The following is an 18,810-nucleotide window of genomic DNA, read 5'->3' as shown; positions in this document are numbered from 1 at the left end:
TTGTTAAATGAGTGCAAAATTCTCTATAAAACTATCTCATCTCAAAAGAAAATAATATCATCTTTAGAAGAGAAGGTTAAGATAATAGAAGAAAAAGATGACAAAGAAAAAATGATTAGTGTTCAAGAAGATAGTGTTGCATGCAAGAATTGTGAATCATTTTCTTTTGAAATTGTTCAATTAAAGAGAGTCCTTGAAAGGTATGAAAAAGGACAAATTGGGTTGGAAGGTGTCCTTAGGCAACAAAGATTCCCTAATGATAAAAGTGGTCTTGGATATGCAAAGTCTAAATCAAGTACTAGTAAAACTATCTTTGTGAAGACAAGTGAACAATTCAACAAATTGAATAAAGTACAAAAGGTTCATCATCATCCTAAAAGGTTTCCTAAAAAGAAACCATATGTTCCTAGATATAGAAATAACTTTGAACCTACTTGTTTTTATTGTGGTATTATTGGTCACACACCCAATGCTTGTTATGTAAGGAACTTTAGTGTTCCTAGTGGACATTATGTATGGGTGAAGAAAGGAACTAACTATGATGGACCCAAAGCACATTGGGTACCAAATCAAACTTAATTTGTTTTGTAGGTTTGCTTGAGGACCACTTAAAATCTATGGTGTTTTTATCAAGTGGTGGTTCTAAGCTTTTGATGGGAGACATATACTAACTTTCAAATCTAGTTCTAAAATCCAAGAGTTATTTCAAATATGGGGAATACCTTAAAGGAAGAATTCTTGGTAAAGACAAAGTTGAAGCACTAATTTTCATATCAATTGAAGATGTACTTTATGTTGAAAAACTAAAGCAAAATCTTTTTAGCAAAAGTCAACTTTGTAACAAAGGTTTCAAGATCAAATTCACTAAGAAAGAATGCTTGATCATTGATGAAGTCACCAATGAGGTAAAACTCATGGGTAAAGAATTATTTGTGTTCATATTTTATAATAATTTATCTTTTTCCCATCCTTTTTGATAATGACAAAGGGGGAGAAGATATTTGTGTATATGTGTATGCTTGCTTGTACCTAACATTTGCAGCCACAAAGAAATAATATTTCTCAAGAATCAAGGGAGAGCTTTGATCAAGGGGGAGTTATCAAATTTAGGGGGAGCATTCACATAAGAGCATTACACTTCATATTTCAAAGGTTGTCATCATCAAAAAGGGGGAGAATGTGAAGGCAAGCTTCTACAATACTATGTTTTGATGAAGACAACTATCATAAGTATGCATCAATAAAGGATGAGCAAAAAGATCAAATAAGCAATGGATCAAGTATTTTTAAAAGAAACAAGATTCAAGATTTCCTCAATGGTTTCAAGCTTGGTTGATCTAAGGTATTAAGATTTATGGCAAAGCAAGTCTATTAATGCATAACAAGTGTTTTCAAACATATATACATCATCTATAAATCTTACATACATCCTAGAATCATTTCAAACCTTTCCATAAAGGATTTTGAGTTTTTCTTTCTTAGGAACCGGGTTCCAAATTGGAGGAACCGGTTCCCCAAGACTTCTGCCAACTTTTATTTGCGCTAAAAGAGTCAGGAACCGAGTTCCAGTTTTTGGGAACCGGTTCCCCAGTTCAAATTTTGAATTTCTTTTTAACGTTGGGTTAGGGAACCCGGGTTCCATATTTTGGGAACCGGTTCCTCTGTGCGCAGTTTGAAAAATTATATTTTTTCCAACAGCTTTTATGTCATACCTCTTCACCCTTTGTATTGGCAACCTTCCATGGATTATGATCTTTTGTAGGGGTGTTTTAGAGGCTATAAAACACAGAATTTCAGATTTATCAAATCACCTCTTTCATTCAAAAATTCATACAAATCTTATACATCAAGAAATCTTCATATAAACACCAAGTGTCATATACTTCAAATTTCATTGAAACCTCTTGCATATATTTTCTTTTAATATTGCAAAGAAACATTTCATACCATTCATAAACACTTGTGTTACATTAAAAGATTTGTTTACTTGAAAGGGAAGATCAATCAAGTGATTGATTAATTGTATCAAAACTTCTACTCAAAAATATATTTTGTTATTATTGATTTGCTATCCAGGATTGTTGGAAGCAAGAGTCTTTGATTAGTGAGAGGATTGTTCTCATAATCAAGTTGGTAAATCCAAGAGGATTGTTCTTGGTAGTTGTAACCTTGTTGTCCATAGTTTTGGAAACAAGAGGTATCCTTAGGGAGGGTGTTCTCTTAAGGACTTATTGAAATCCAAGAGGATTGTTCTTGGTGGTTTTGTTAGAAGATTGTAGGAGGAGTCTTAGTATAGGCTTGTACAAAGATCTAACAATAGTAAAATCTCTTTCGTGTTTGAAAGGGGACTGGAGTACTCTCGGATTGTGAGGGGAACCAGTATACATCATTGTGTTCTTTACTTTTCCGCAATTTACCGCTTTCATCACTATTATCAAGGAAAGAAAAGAACCATTCAAAAACCTTCAAACACTTAACCAGAAAAATAAGTACAAGTATTCTAAAAACCGGATAAATTTTCAAAGTCCTAATTCACCCCCCCCTCTTAGGCGCACTCTTAAACTTACAAAAAGTTACTAAACCATGGTTAAATCCCAAGCTTCTTATCCTCTTCCATTCTGATCTCATATCAGAAAATATCTCTCAATTATTGCTTCTATGCATCATTGCTTGAACCATAGGTCATGTAGTCTTGAAACTTAGTGAAAAATGGTGAAAACTCAAGTGAAAAAGTTCACTAATGTCAAAATTCAAAACCATAGCTACACTTCATATTTTTTCATGCTCTTGGACATTTTGGAAAGCTCATATTACACACTTCAAAACCCTAGTTGAAAGTTTCTTCAAGACCTTTAAGGAAGTGGGTGAAAAAGATCCATGAACTTTGAAGAAAATGAGGTTTTAAGTGAAGTTTTCAAAAAGTACCAACTTTGAAGCTCCATATCTCTTAAATGGTTGATCTTATGGAAAAAAAAATTATATGTGTCAAAGTTGTTTATTGGATCAAAATCTACAACTTTCATGTTGGAAGTTTTTTTCAGTTTGTAGGTGAAATTTTGAGTTATTCCCTTCCAAAGTTTGGAAAAAACCATGGAAAACACTTAGAAATTTTTCTAAGTATGGAAAGTCAAACTTTTGACTTTTTGATTCTTGATTGATTTTCTTGATTTTTCTTGATCAAATGACTTCTCATATCATATATTGATGATTTAAAACTTCAAAAGTCATGGTTGACCAAAATTCCCCAAAAGTCAATGGTGATCTTGTACAGTTGACTTTTTCAGACGAATCGCGTTTCTGGAGATTTCAAATGAAACAGGCTATCCTCACCAAATGAATGGTATGAATGAATCACATTGAAGTATTAGAGGATATTGAGCCATGGTTTGAGTTGTGGCACCATGTCCTGATTAAAAAGTCAGTTGTCCAGTGACTTAGGTCAAAAACCCTAATTGTCGACCTAATGAAATTGATGACTGTGGACCTTGAATTGAGATGCAATTTCCATGGGATATTGCCATAGGGATTATTTGCAGATGATTGAAATCTTTGATTGACTTCCTGGGGATTTTTAGGGCTTCCCAAATGTGATCCCTGATTTCAGTCCCTGATAGTTCAAAACCCTAATCTGATGATTTGAAATTTCACTGTTGATCATTCCTAGTGTAGGAGATGTTATGAGCCAATGGATTAGGTCAAAATGATGCACTTGGGGTCTTGAGGTCATGTCCCAAGTCATTAAGTCAAACCCTGAGCAAAAGTCAGGAGTATACTATCTTCAGTCAAAACCCTAATCTGGTTGATTCAGAGCCTCTGAGCTTGTTGAAATGAATCTTTGAGGACCAAATGTTGATTGTTGATGAAGATGATTCATTTGAAATGGAGGGAGAACAAAACCCTAATTGATTGGTACTTGTACTGATGAGTGATTTCCTGATTAAACCCTGCCGAGTCACAAGTAACAAACACAAGCTATGCAATTTGTTAGAGATGCAAATGATGCATATGCAATGATATGAGGTGGTATCTTAGGTCAAAAATTGGGGTATGACAGATCTCATCCAGAAACAGACAGGATGCCAGCTCTGATACCAATTGAAATTCTGGTAAGACAGACTCAGAATGTCATACACAATGTCACGACATCTTTTCTGTCATCAGCTTAGCTGAGGCAGTACATACAGATCCCCCAATTTTTATTATTTCTAACATCCATAAGTCTGGAAGTGTTGGGATCACATATCAGTTCAGTTACCATAAACAAATCTGCTTTGCAGAGATTCTGTGTTAGCGCAGTCACTAAATCACACACTGATGTCATGCACGATGTTATGACATCCAAACTGAACTTACAAATAAACAATGCAGAAACATAAATAACACAGAGAATTGTTTACCCAGTTCGGTTCTAACTAACCTACTCTGGGGGCTACCAGGCCAGGGATGAAGTCCACTATTAGCAGTATCAATTCAGAGCTAAACTCCCAGTTTACAACTCCTCACTTAATCACTACCCAATGACCCCTCTACCTAGGTTCTCACTAGATATGGAATATCTCCATTCCACTCCCAATCATAGCAATGATGTCTAGCACTCAACAACTCAGCCACTGCATCGACAGCTTAATCACCAACAATTTAAGTATACATAATTGAGTAGTTCCAAGAAAACAATCTTCACTCATTGCTTCACAGCTTCTGAGTGAATAAAATAAACCTCTTACCTACAGGCTTCGAGGCACAAATTAGTGACCATCCCACAGCCTGGGTGGTTCACTTACACAACAAACCCTAATGGCTACATTATGATCGTTAGGTTTACAAGGCTACAAAGATTCCTATATATAACCTGATCCTAGTTGGACTTGGGCTTAAAATCGCAGCACTCCTTGCTGTTACAACTCAGCAGATTTCTTCTGCTACAAACAAGGTCTTTTAATCATAAGTTACCTAATTTATCTCCTAAATTAGTAACTATTGAAACTTCAATCTTAGATTTGAATCTTCAATATTCTGACTTGATTCTTTGACTTTTAAGACTGCGCCACATAGGACTACATAATATCCACATGTAATATTCTGTATCTTTTAAAACCAAAACTGAATCTTCCTTCCTCAGTTCTGCAGGCGCGATGTCATGGTTAATGTCATGACATTCCTTGTAACATCTTGTTTCAGTACCTGTTTTGTTCTTTTTAATATTTGCAAGAGTACAATACATTACATTCATCTGCTATTATGTTTTAGCCAAGCATGGATGCCAATAAGACAATAATACAGAACAGAGCATTAACACAAACCGACGTAGGTAAGGGCGTAGTAAGTCGTTCATGGAAGACTGAAATGAACTAGGAGCGTTAGTGAGACCAAAGGGCATCACTAAGAACTCATAATGTCCATCAAAGGTACGAAAAGCTGTTTTGTGTGTGTCCTCCGGTTTAACCCTGATTTGGTGGTAACCAGATCGTAAGTCGATCTTAGAGAAAATAGATACTGAACCCAGTTCATCACATAGCTCATCTATGGTTGGGATGGGAAAACGGTCGCGGACAGTCACTGCATTTAGGGCTCTATAGTCAACACAAAAACGCCAAGAACCATCTTTTTTCTCACCAATAACACGGGGGAAGAGTAAGGGCTAGTGCTGGGTTTAATTATGCCTTCCTGTAGCATATCATGTATGATTGTAGTCATGGCATCCTTTTGTGAATGAGGGTAGCGGTATGGTTTCACATTAATGGGGCTGTATTGGGTAGGAGGGGAATTTGGTGGTCATGGTCTCTTGAAGGTGGTAGGCCTTTTGGGTGGTTGAAGATGGCAGCATAGGTTTGTAACACTTTTGAAATTGGGGTTGGAAGGTTTTTGGAAACAGAGTCAAGGGTAGGGTTTGTTGGGGTGGCTGAGTTCTGTCATTATCTGGTGAAGGCTGGTATAACAATAGGTGAATGGAGGCAATGGAATCAGTGTGGAGAAGGTGGCAAAAATCATTGTAGGTTGAGGGAGATGGAAGGGAATTTGTGTCGCCAGTAATTGTAATTTCATTGCTGTTATGGGTAAAAGAGATCTTAGGAATGGAAAAGTCAGCCATGAGTGGTCCTAAGGTACGTAACCATTCCATGCCGAGCACAACATCTGCCCCCTCTATGGGAATGAGGTGGAAGGATATAAAAAAAAGGTTATTTTGTAACGTGATAGAAACTTGGGGACATAAACCAGAGCAAATGAGTTTTGAACCGTTACCCACCATGACAGAAAAATTTGGAATGGGCTTTGTAGGAATTTTAAGATGTTGAGCAATCCTAGGCTGGAGTATGTTATGAGTACTGCCAGTGTCAATCAGAATTGTGACACCAAGCCCATTAATAAGGCCTTTAAACTTGAGAGTCTTGGGAGAAAATTGCCCACTAATTGCTTGGGATGAGAGTTGGAAGTATGTATCCTCGGTGGGTGCAATTACTGCCTCAACATCCGTAGGTTCGATGGTTAAATTCGAGATTGGTTCTTCATCATCTATTAGTAGTAGGAGAAATTTTCCCGCTGAACATTTGTGTCCGGTAATAAACTTTTCGTTGCAATTGAAGCACAAGCCTTGTGCTCGACGTTCTTGGAGTTGGGCGTTAGAGAGGCGCCAAATGGGTAGTTTAGAGGTTTGATGATTGAGGGCTGGTTTAGGAATGGGAGTGGGCTGGGCTGCTGGGTTTGTTGATGAAAAACAACGGTTAAAATGGTTAGGGTAGGTTTTATAGGTTTTTGGTTTGGTGTCGTGAATTTTTGATTCAATCAATTTTGCTAACCCGATTGCTTGCGAAATTGAAACTGGTTTGTGGATTGCAAGTTCATTCTGGATTTCTGGAATTAGGCCAGAAATGAAGCAGTTCAAAATAGCCTCATGAGATAAGCCAATAACTTGGTTGCCCAACTTTTCAAAAGATGCTTGATAATCAACAATAGAACCAGTCTGTTTGAGTTTAAATAGTTCCGCTTGATGGTTTTCATAGGCGGAAGGCCCAAAACGTAATTCAAGTGCGCGGGTAAAGGAAGGCCAATCTGTTAGTAATTGATTATGATGTAACCATTTAAACCAACGTAGAGCATCGCCCTTCATGTAAAATGACATCATAGATAATCTTGTCTCCGCGGGAAGTTGATAAATATTAAAAAATTGATCCGCTTGAAACAACCATTCAAGGGGATTAGTTCCATCAAACATGGCTAATTCCAACTTCGGGGTGCGAAAAGAGGGTATTTGTGGGGCTGGGGAAAAAGTTGTGTATGGGATCTGTTGGGAAAAGGGTGGGTAGAAAGTCTGGTTAGGGTTAAAAGTGGTTGAGTAAAGGGGAAAAGGTGGTAAAGTAGATGTACGGGAGTGTTGTGAGATACCTGAGTGTGAAGGGCCTGCGTGAACAGTAACGCCGGAGCCAAGGAAAGTAGCGCCCGGAACAGTAGTTTCGTGAACAGTAGCGGAACTGCCTTGCTGTTCCTTCTGCTTAAGAACCTTGTTCAGCGCAGACATGAGGTTCTCGTAACAGGAATCTGCTAGACGTTCGTTATTGTCCAACCTTGTGTTGATTTTTCCCAGATTCTGTTGGGTAGCATCCAGATCTGAATGAACTTGTAGGAATCTTTCATCCAATTGCTATTGGTTGTCTTGCATTGCATTATTTAGGTGGAGTTGTGCTGTTTGGACAGCTTGGTCAACAATTTCATGGTGAAAGGGTTGGTTGGCTTTGGGAGGGGCCATGGATTCAAGATGAAAGCACCAATGATAATTAGGGTTTAGCAGCTATTCTCTATACTAGGGTTAAACATTAGGGGAAAACATAAAACAAGAATAAAATTTATTGAATAGATTTTTCTGCCTCCTTTAGAAAACTAAGAGGAGTTTAAATACACCATTAAGTTGCTGGATCAGCTAATGGGCTAGGCCCAATTTAGGGAAATAATAATAATAAAAGTATCTTTAATAAAGCAATACTAGAATTCACTTAGGAATATAATCCTTCACCCAAAAAGGCTTGTGTGTGCAGCGCTTGGGCCTGTTAGTGTTGGGCCCGCTATCAATTTCCTTTTCGACAGAAGAAAGATTTTTGCTAATATTCCTAGGTTTCAATGGAATCTTAGTCTCGTATAGAAGAATGAAGAGGAGGGTAGAGGGGGTGGTTCATGGATTATGCAAGGCATACAAGGCAGGTGGCTCATAATCATGGATGAAGTGTCTTTGAGAAGAAAGATTGGAGAATTTTTGCAGAAGTTATGCAGAACTTGGGACCACGTTCTCAGGAAGTGAAAGGTGGTGGAAATACATCTTGTTGGTTGAACTTCTTAGTAGAGGAAGAAGACGTGCGTAGATTTAAGAAAGCTCGTGTAGAGATAGTGAAGAATTCGGGGACAACGTACAACATGAAAGATATTTTCCACAATGAGGGTCTGTTCTCTAACGCATTTAGGTGCAAACTATTGCCTTTTCGAAGATCTGGTTGATGGAGAGGTTACAAACTTGATTGCGGAGCGTAATATTTGGTGGGGGAAATGGTTCAAGAAAGTAAGATTGCGGCAAACTAATGATGTTGACCCTAAGAGCCTAATATGGCTAAGGTGTTATGGAATTCCTTGTTATGCTCGGAGCTCTAGTTTCTGAGTTTATCTCAGCAACATTAGGTTTTTATGCTAACTATGATGTTAACACCTTCACGAATGTTAGTATGGACACGGCAAGGATCAAGATAAGTGACAAAGCATAAAGCTGATGTGGCAGAGTGATGTACAATTGTCAGTTACATGATACTTTCAGTTAGGTTTTAGTTAGGTTTATAACTACCTATATAAGCCATAATGTAACTAACTTGTATCATATTGAATAATCTACAATCTTTTTTTCTTCGTCTCTTAGCTTAGCTCAAGCTTTTCTTCTTCTGCTTTTACACACTCCATCAATGGAGTTTTTCACCATCTTCACGGTGGTTTCAGTTGCTTATATGGTATCAGAGGAGGTTGATCCTGCTCTGCATTCGCTGCGATTCATAATCTTTCTTTTCTTGTTCATGATGATCAGTGTGCTTTCTTGAAGCAATCACTGTGACCTTGCTCTTCTTTTATTTTCTTCGTTTATCAATTTCTTTTGATTCTTGATCGACGACGAGGAACAACAACAATCAAAATCAGGATCATCTTGATCCATATTATGTGCATCCTTCAGAAAATCCATCAACTGTGTGTGTAACTCCGGCGCTATCCAGTGATAATTACCATGCTTGGTCGATGAAGATGAGACGTGCTCTTGCCATGAAGAACAAGTTCAGATTTTTTGATGGTTCTATAGAAGTTCCTGGAAAAGATGATCTGAACTATGTAGCTTGGCAAAGATGCAACAATTTAGTTCATACATGGATTATCAATTCAATAACACCATCTATTTCTCAGAGTGTGGTGTTCATCGATAATGCAGTAGATATGTGGAATGATCTCAAAGATCGCTTCATGAGAGGAGATCGAATTCGTGTAGCACAACTACAACAAGAAATAACAAATCTGAAACAAGGTAACAAGAAGATTTCTGATTATTTCACTGAATTGAGAAGTTTATGGGAGGAACTGGATCAGTATCGACCTATGCCGAGTTGTACATGTCGTGTTGCGTGTGCATGTCAAGCAATGCGAAATAGTAGAAGCTTTAGGGCTGAGGATAGGATTCTTCCGTTCTTGATAGGGCTGAATGAAGAATTCCATTGTGTGGTATCTCAAGTCTTGTTGATGGATCCATTGCCACAAATCAATAGAGTGTTTTCTATGGTAATGCAACAAGAAAGGAAGATATGTGGTCTGAATTTCTCTAACAATAGTGCAATAGAGGAAGCTCCTGGGATGGTGAATGTTGTTGAAAGTTCAAAACAATTTGGAAGAGGTCGAGGCAATGGAAATCCCTCTGCAGGGAGAGGTAGAGGGAATGTGAAAGTATGTACTTACGCTGGTAAGACAGGGCATGTTATTGATAATTGTTACAAGAAACATGGTTATCCACCAAGTTTTGGAAGAGGAAGTGCATCTTCATCATATGCTAATCAAGTTGATGTTGAAGACTCAGATTCAAAATCTGTTGCAGCTTCAACAAGTGATAATGGAGGGAGCATGACACTTACAAAGGAGCAGTATCAGAATTTGATGACTTTGCTAGAGAAAAGCACAGGATCTGTGAATCTAACCAAGGGAGGTAATTATGAGTCTTTCACTGCTAGTTTTAATGCAAAGAATAGTGTCAGTTGGATATTAGATACAGGAGCTACTCATCACATAAGTCACTCTTTAGATTCCTTTATTGAATATGAAAGAATGAGTCCTGTGATGGTAAATCTACCAAATGGTAACTATATAGCTTCATCCATATGTGGTAGTGTGCAGTTAGCTAATGAACTGGTCATTAAAAATGTGTTATATTTGCCTCAGTTTGAAGTCAACTTAGTATCAGTTTCAAAACTATGTAAGGAACAACATTGCATTTTGAGTTTTGAATCTGATTAGTGTGTGATACAGGCAAAGAAGGATTTGAGAAGGATTGGTTCAACTAAAGTCCTAGATGGATTATACTACTTGGAAGCTGCTCATAAAGCTCATAGAAAGAATGATGCTGGATTTGTGTCAAGTGTGTTTACTAAGAGTAATTCTGCTGTTATAGCTCCTGCCTTCTTATGGCATTTAAGGCTAGGGCATCTTTCCTTTGATAGAATGGAATGTATGAATAAATTGTATAGTTTCATACCTAGGAGTGTTCATACAGCTTGTGATGTATGTCAACAATCCAGACAAAAATGTATGCCTTTTCCAATCAGTAATAATAATGCTCAGCATGTGTTTGACTTAATCCATCTATATGTATGGGGACCATTTGGTACCATGTCTGTTCATGGCTTTAGATACTTTCTAACCATACTTGATGATCATAGTAGACAGGTATGGGTAGTTATGTTAAAATCCAAGTCTGAAGTATGTCAAAGAATTCAAGAGTTCATAGCCATGGTTGAAACTCAGCTTGATAAGAAGGTGAGAGTAGTTAGGAGTGACAATGGAACTGGACTACTTATGCCTACTTACTATGCCTCAAAAGGTATCATTCACCAGAAAAGTTGTGTCTATACACCACAACAAAATGGAAGAGTATAAAGAAGACATCAGCACATTTTGAACATCAGTAGAGCCTTAATGTTTCAATCCAAACTGCCTAAGAAATATTGGTCATACGCAGTTTTACATGCTGTGTTTTTGATGAACAGGATCCCTACAAAGATTTTGAAGAACAGGTCATCCTATGAGGTACTATATGGATCTGTACCTGACTTGAGTTCCCTTAGAGTCTTTGGATGCCTGAGTTATGGATCTACCTTGCCTAACAACAGGCACAAATTTGATTCAAGAGCACGAAAATGTGCTTTCTTGGGATATAAGTAAGGTATGAAGGGCTTTGTCCTTTTGGATGTTATTTCTCATGAAATTGTCATTTCAAGAAATGTCAAGTTCTTTGACATGGAATTTCCTTTCCATAGTGAGTCAAAAGCACATATTCCTACTTCTATATATCTTGATCATTCTTTTTCAGAATCCTCTGTGCCTATTTTACATACTCCTTTAGATCCTCCTTCTTCTTCTACTCATAACTCTCCATCTATTGTTCCTATATATTCTGAAAATGATGAGCATACCACTTTAATTGAGCATGATGATCAAGTGTCTAATACTGATTCTGATAATATGCTTGTTGATCATCCTTCTATTTCTAATGATGTTCCTGATCCTCATGATCCTAATCCTTCTGACTCACCAGTGGCTGATGCTACTAGAAAGTCTAGTAGAATTGCTGGACCACCTGCACATTTGAAGGACTATATATGTACTTCTATCTCTTCTCATAGTCAATATCCCATTGATAAATATCTTGCATATGATAATTTGTCTCATTCTCATCATGCATATATTATGGCACTTTCCTCTGAAACTGAACCTACAAGCTATCAAGCTGCTACTAAAGATCCTAGATGGGTTCAGGCCATGAAGTTAGAATTGAATGTTTTGGAGCATAATCAGACATGGGATTTGGTTGCCTTGCCATCTAATGCTTCTCCTATTGGAAGCAAATGGGTGTACAAGATAAAGAGACATGCTGATGGCTCCATAGAGAGGTTCAAAGCCTGACTCGTGGCGCAAGGTTTCAATCAGACTGAAGGGCTGGATTACTTCGAGACATTCTCTCTAGTGGCAAAGATGTCTACCATTCGTGTTCTTTTGGCTCTTGCAGCTATACATGGTTGGTATCTTCATCAATTAGACGTGAACAATGCGTTTTTACATGGTGATTTACATGAAGCAGTTTACATGAAGTTGCCTCAAGGTGTTCATTCCTCTCATCCTGGGCAAGTTTGTAAATTAAATAAATCTCTTTACGGCTTGAAGCAAGCGAGTCGTCAATGGTTTGAGAAGAAAACAACTTTTCTTCAGGAACAAGGTTTCACCCATGCTCATGCAGATCATACCTTGTTCACTAAGTCTGATACTTCTTCGTTCACTGCCATTTTAGTATATGTGGACGATATTATTCTAGCTGGCACTTCTCTCACCATCTTTAATGATTTAAAAAGGGCTTTGGATAGCACATTTCATATCAAAGATCTTGGAGAATTAAAGTACTTCTTGGGTCTTGAGGTGGCTAGATCTTCCAAAGGAATTACATTATGCCAACGCAAATATTGTTTGGAACTTCTAAAGGATGATGGCCTCACTGGTTGTAAGCCTGTCACTACCCCTTTAGATGCTTCTACTCGTTTGCATCAAGACGATGGGTCTATATTCTCTGACATCACTGCCTATAGGCGTCTCGTGGGTAGACTCTTGTACCTTACTACCACAAGACCGGACATTGCCTTTGCTACTCAACAACTGAGCCAATACATGAGTGCCCCTACTGAGTCCCATTACAAGGCTGCTTTACGTGTACTCCGCTACCTCAAGCAATCACCTGCTCATGACATTCTTCTCTCTCAGACTTCAGACTTACAGCTCTCTGGTTTTAGTGATGCTGACTGGGGTGGTTGTCTTGATACTAGACGTTCCGTTTCTGGTTATTGTTTTTTTATTGGTCACTCCTTGGTGTCTTGGAAAGCAAAGAAACAACTCACGGTTAGTTGTTCCTCAGCTGAGGCTGAGTACCGTGCCCTAGCTTCTGCTACTAGGGAACTTCAGTGGTTGTGTTTTTTGCTGCATGATCTCAAACAACACCCATCGCGATTACCAGTTCTCTACTGCGACAGTCAAAGCGCTATTCACATTTCAGCTAATCCCGTATTTCATGAACGCACTAAGCATCTTGATATAGATTGCCATCTAGTTCGTGAGAAACTTCAAGCTAGAGTTATGCGATTGCTTCCTGTTTCCTCAAAGGATCAAGCTGCTGATATATTCACTAAGGCTTTGGGACCACGTCCTTTCCATGAATGTGTTTCCAAGCTTGGTTTGATCAATATATATCAACCTCAAGCTTGTGGGGGGTGACAAAGCATAAAGCTGACGGGAAGAGTGATGTACAATTGTCAGTTACATGATACTTTCAGTTAGGTTTATAACTACCTATATAAGCCATAATGTAACTAACTTGTATCATATTGAATAATCTACAATCTTTTTTTCTTCGTCTCTTAGCTTAGCTCAAGCTTTTCTTCTTCTACTTTTACACACTCCATCAATGGAGTTTTTCACCATCTTCACGGTGGTTTCAGTTGCTTAGAATAAGAACATCTGTGTTTCAGTTATTAATGAGGCTCTAAATGCTCAAAGTAATGGTTCTACGTTCAGAATCATTATGGTGGAAGAGTTTTAAGGACCATTTGAGCTTACGAGTAGAAGGGTGGTTTCTGATACTGATTTGGAGTCTAGTGAGGCTATGGCGGAATACAGCTTCACCGTATTATTCTTAGCATGTATTAGCATGTATTAGCATGTATTAGGTTATCCACCGTATTATTCCCCATATTGTTATTTTTTACCACCTAAGCATAAGTATTGTTCATCCTCAGTCTACCTCCCCACTGCATAAGGTTTCCACCCTCCCTTTGATTGTCCCTCTGCACGAAGTTTCCACCCCCTCGTTGGTTGAGTCTTCCTGCCTGCTCCTTCAAAGGCCTTTTATTTCTGTCTCCAACATCCTCGCACCTTGTGTCTCTATTAAACTTTGGAATATTAGCATGTATTTTCCTCAAATCAATGATGATATTGTCGAGTTTTCACGCCAACACCTTTTCATCGACGTCAAGGAATTATACAAAACCAAACCTCTTCCATCTTCTATCTTTCTTTGGTGGTATAATAACCTCATCTATCTCCCCAAAGTCCTTGAACACGAGATATATGTCCTTTGCACCGTATTCATCAGGTATCTCAATGAAGAAAAATGAGTGTGTTGTGCATGCTGCTTCTGTATTCAACCTTCTCCTTCCCCTTTCGTTGTGCCATACCTTTCTTCCTTATTCATGCATGTTGATCCCTCCCCCTCCTTACTTCTGTCCATTCCTTAGCATCCTTTCTTGAGTCGTCGTGGTTCATTGTTTATGCAAACGCGCTGTGAATCCGGGTTTCTAACTGTAGGATTTGGTGGTTTTTTGGTGGTTGTTCTGATGGTTATTTTGGTTGTTTTTGTGTTAAATTCTATAGAGAAATCAGACCTTCTCTCTCATCTACCATGGTCAACTTATCTCAAACTCCTAATATGCTCTTGAATTTTTATATATATATATATATATATAATATATATTCTATGGATGTAATTCTAATTGTTTTTTTTGTGTAAGCAAGGATTTAATATAAGGGAGAACTAAGGATTCTCCAACCTTTTTACATATAGAATTGAAAAAATTAATAAAAAAAGAAATTAAAAAAGCTGAATTCTAACAAAAATATGTAAAAAAAGAAGATGAATTCTAATAAATATCTAACATTTATTCTATTCTAACTTATTTATTTACACTAATTTATTTTTTTAAAGTATATCAGGAAGTTCCACATTTAGATTTACTTAATTATTTTTTAATAGTTATTAATTAAAAGGGTTAAATACCTTTTACGCCCGGCCAAAATAGCGAGTTTCGTTTTTTCCCCTTATTAAAAAAAAATTAGCCTTTGCCCCTTAAAAAAGATTCTGTTTTCAGGCACCCCTATTCCATGTTTTACTGACTGGGCTTGTGCAATCTTCCTAGTTGGCACTGAATCTTCTTACGTGGCGCTTAAGCTTCGAAAAAGCTGAAAAAATAGCAATTTTCTTAACTTGCAAAACAAAGTCCCGAACCTTGTCATAAGGGTGAATGGAGTGCTACCCTACCACCAAGCCATCAATGATATATATATATATATATATATATATATATATATATATATATATATATATATATATATATATATATATATATATATATATATATATATATATATATATATATATATATATATATATATATATATATATATAGTTTACAAGGCCAAGGAAATATATATATTAGATGTTCAGTTTTCAATTAATTAACTAATGGTATAGAGTATAAATAATATTATTAATTATTTGTTTATTTATATTAATATTATTTATTTTTTTATTTTTTTATTAATATTAGTTCTTTAGTTATTTATTTATTATTTATTATTAATATCAGTTATTTATTTATTTATTATTAGTATTATTAATATGTTTATTAATATTTATATATAACTTAATTTATTTATTTTATTTATTTATTATAAATATTATTAATATGTTTATTAATATTTATATATTACTTTATTTATTTATTTATATATTTATTTATTATTAATATTTGTATATTACTTTATTTATTTATTTTATTTATTTATTATTAATATTTATATATTACTTTATTTATTTATTTATTTAATATAATTACGTATTTAATTTTATAAACATATATATTAACGTAATTTTATAAAATTTATTAAGTAAATATTATTTAATTAGATCTATAATTTATTTATTAAATAACTTGTATAATATTATATAATTACATAATTACATTTATATAATTATTCATTTATTTAATTAATATAACTTTTACATAAATTAATTAATTAAATAAATATAAGTTTAATAATATAACTTTTATATAAATTAAATAATATTAATAATAAATAAATATAACTTTTACATAAATTTAATAATATAAATAATAAATAAATAAATAAATAATATTAATAATAAATAAATAAATAAATAAATAGTATTAAATTTATAAATGAATAATTATATAAATGTAATTATGTAATAATATAATATTATACAATTTATTTAATAAATAAATATTATATAAATAAATAAATTATAAATGTAATTAAATAATATTTACTTAAATTTTTTTATATAATTACGTTTATATATATGTTTATAAACTTAAATACGTAATTATATAAAATAAATAAACAAATAACTAAATAAATAAAGTTATATATAAATATTAATAATAAATAAATAAAATAAATAAATAAAGTAATATATAAATATTAATAATAAATAAATAAATAAAGTAATATATAAATATTAATAAACATATTAATAATATTAATAATAAATAAGTAAAATAAATAAATTAAATAATGTATAAATATTAATAAACATATTAATAATACTAATAATAAATAAATAAATAACTGGTATTAATAAAAAATTATAAATAAATAACTAAATAACTAATATTAATAATAAATAAATCAATAATATTAATAATAAATAAATAAAATAAATAAATAAAGTAATATATAATATTAATAAAATAATTAAATATTATTAATATACTTTATTATTCATATATGTTTATATATATGTTTATTATTTTATTATTATACTAATTATATTAACATTATTAATATATTATTTGTAATACCCCGATCCCCCGACATCGGTATTTTTCTTAAATCGGCTAATTAGTTATTGGAATGCATATAGAATCATTCTATATTAATCTAAGAGGGACTATTAAGAAAGTAAGTGGATTAGTGAGAATCCAACTAGATGGCAAACTAGTAATTTTGGCATGGTTAGAGGGCACATTGGTCATTAAACATGGTTGCATGAGGACTTAAGGCATTGTTTGGTGGTAGACCATTCCAAAATCAGAATTTATGAGAAAAGTGCTTAAGAGTATGGAGGAGAAAGAAGAACTTATGTCCACCTTCTTCATTTTCGCACCTTGGGTACAGCTCCACTAAATCAGGTATATCTCTCAACTCGTAACTCCGATCGTAGCGATTCTGGTCCCATTGGAAAGCTAACGAATTTCTTTTCGATTTGCACCTATGGTTCGCGTTCATAGCTTCTGATTCGAAGGAGAAAACTGACCTTGAAGTTGTGTCAGTGATGCTGAAAGTGGGTACAAGTGTGATTACGGATTTGATGAAGATGAAGTGAAACTTTGGCTATGGTGGGAGTCCAATGGCAGAAAACAACATCTTTCTAAACCTCCATTTTAGCAAGGTGAGTCCTTTAGATAGAACTTGGGTAGGATTTGGGGAAGAATGCATGTCAAGGGTTTAGATTGAGATAAACATATTGCATGCTTAAATGAATGATAAATGTGATAAATTGATAATTGGTAATTTTATGTAATGCATGCTTGATTTAATGCTTCGGTTGTGTTTTATGTATGTAATGTGTACATTAGATCACTATTGCATGTCGGAAATTCGTTCAGAATTGAATCATGATGATTGGAATTGATATAGGACAATTGGGACTAGTCTAGAACCCTTAAAAACGCAGAAAAGTGATTCTGGTACAGTGTAACCGGTTACGGTTGTTGGTGTAACCGGTTACGCTGCTGAAAATGCAATTCTGGGCTGTTTTTCGTGCCCGTAACCGGTTACGGTTTTGGCGTAACCCGTTACGCTGGGCAAAAGTGCAAAAATCAGCCAACTTTAGAAAGTCATAACTTCCTGCTCGGGTATCGGAATTGCGCAAACTTTATATCGTTGGAAAGCTAGCGACGTGTACTTTCTAATTAAATAGGTTCCCAAACCAGAATTATTGATTTAATAATAGTGGAGCCACACTTAGTGAATCAACGAATTAGTATGGGAACTTATGTCTTTACCAATTTAATAATAATTCTTAGGTTAAGCATGGCATAGTTGTTTATTGCTTATTGTGATGTGATATCCATAATTGAGAATGTTATGCCATTATGTTTTATACATGGAAATCTATGGACTCCATCGTTTTGGTTAAACGATTGGATTGATTGCATTGTTTGTGACCTTGACTTTATGTCATATTTTTGTATGCTTGAATCGAAGTGGCCGGCAGGCTAGATTGGGACGTGCTCGGACCGTGTAGTCTATGAGCCCTCCCGGACCGTGTAGTCCAATGGAATAACCCGTTCATATGTATTGATCGATATGGTGTGCATCTGAGCTACCGTTGCAGTGTGCTCGTGAGTTTCCGTACGGGGTTTTACTCACTTGGCGTTAACACACTTGCGTGCTCGGTATGGTGGGGTTATGCGGCTATGTAGGCTAATGCCTAATGTGGTAACTCACCTCTAGTATAGTCACGTAGACTAATACTAGGCTTTCGCCCGATGGGCTCAGGCGTCAAGGTGGCGGTTTGTACTCGGCGTAACTCACTAGCGTGAAGGAGGTTAACGGGATAATGACGCCAATTAGGCCAGGTCATGGTACGGCCATTTAGGCTTGTGGACTCGTTTAACCATCCCGTAGTGTGCTTGTACAAGTCCCTTGACAAATAGGCAGGAGGTTACTCATCGAGGATGCATTTAT

The 18,810-nt window shown here is 35.4% G+C and overlaps 1 protein-coding gene across 1 annotated transcript; it reads left to right on the top strand.

Moving 5' to 3' along the window:
* Positions 1 to 9,264: 9,264 nt before the first annotated feature.
* LOC131595114 (uncharacterized) lies at positions 9,265 to 12,180 on the top strand. The gene is made up of 3 exons (XM_058867386.1): positions 9,265 to 10,410; positions 10,528 to 11,098; positions 11,588 to 12,180. Exons 1-3 carry the CDS (start codon positions 9,265 to 9,267, stop codon positions 12,178 to 12,180), a joined length of 2,310 nt encoding a protein of 769 aa, XP_058723369.1.
* Positions 12,181 to 18,810: the final 6,630 nt, after the last annotated feature.

The sequence above is a fragment of the Vicia villosa genome, linkage group LG4 (assembly GCF_029867415.1).
Source record: "Vicia villosa cultivar HV-30 ecotype Madison, WI linkage group LG4, Vvil1.0, whole genome shotgun sequence".
NCBI lineage: Eukaryota > Viridiplantae > Streptophyta > Magnoliopsida > Fabales > Fabaceae > Vicia > Vicia villosa.
Note: the sequence above shows the minus strand (reverse complement) of the source record. Positions and strands in the feature narration are given on the sequence as shown.

What these genes read in the sequence shown, in the direction of transcription:
- LOC131595114 (XM_058867386.1), top strand. Translation starts at nt 9,265, where the DNA reads ATGAGACGTGCTCTTGCCATGAAGAACAAGTTCAGATTTTTTGATGGT. An exon ending in TGCAGTTAGCTAATGAACTG is followed by an intron (nt 10,411 to 10,527) that starts GTCATTAAAAAT and finishes TGTGTGATACAG; the next exon opens with GCAAAGAAGGATTTGAGAAG. An exon ending in TACTTACTATGCCTCAAAAG is followed by an intron (nt 11,099 to 11,587) that starts GTATCATTCACC and finishes ATTCTTTTTCAG; the next exon opens with AATCCTCTGTGCCTATTTTA.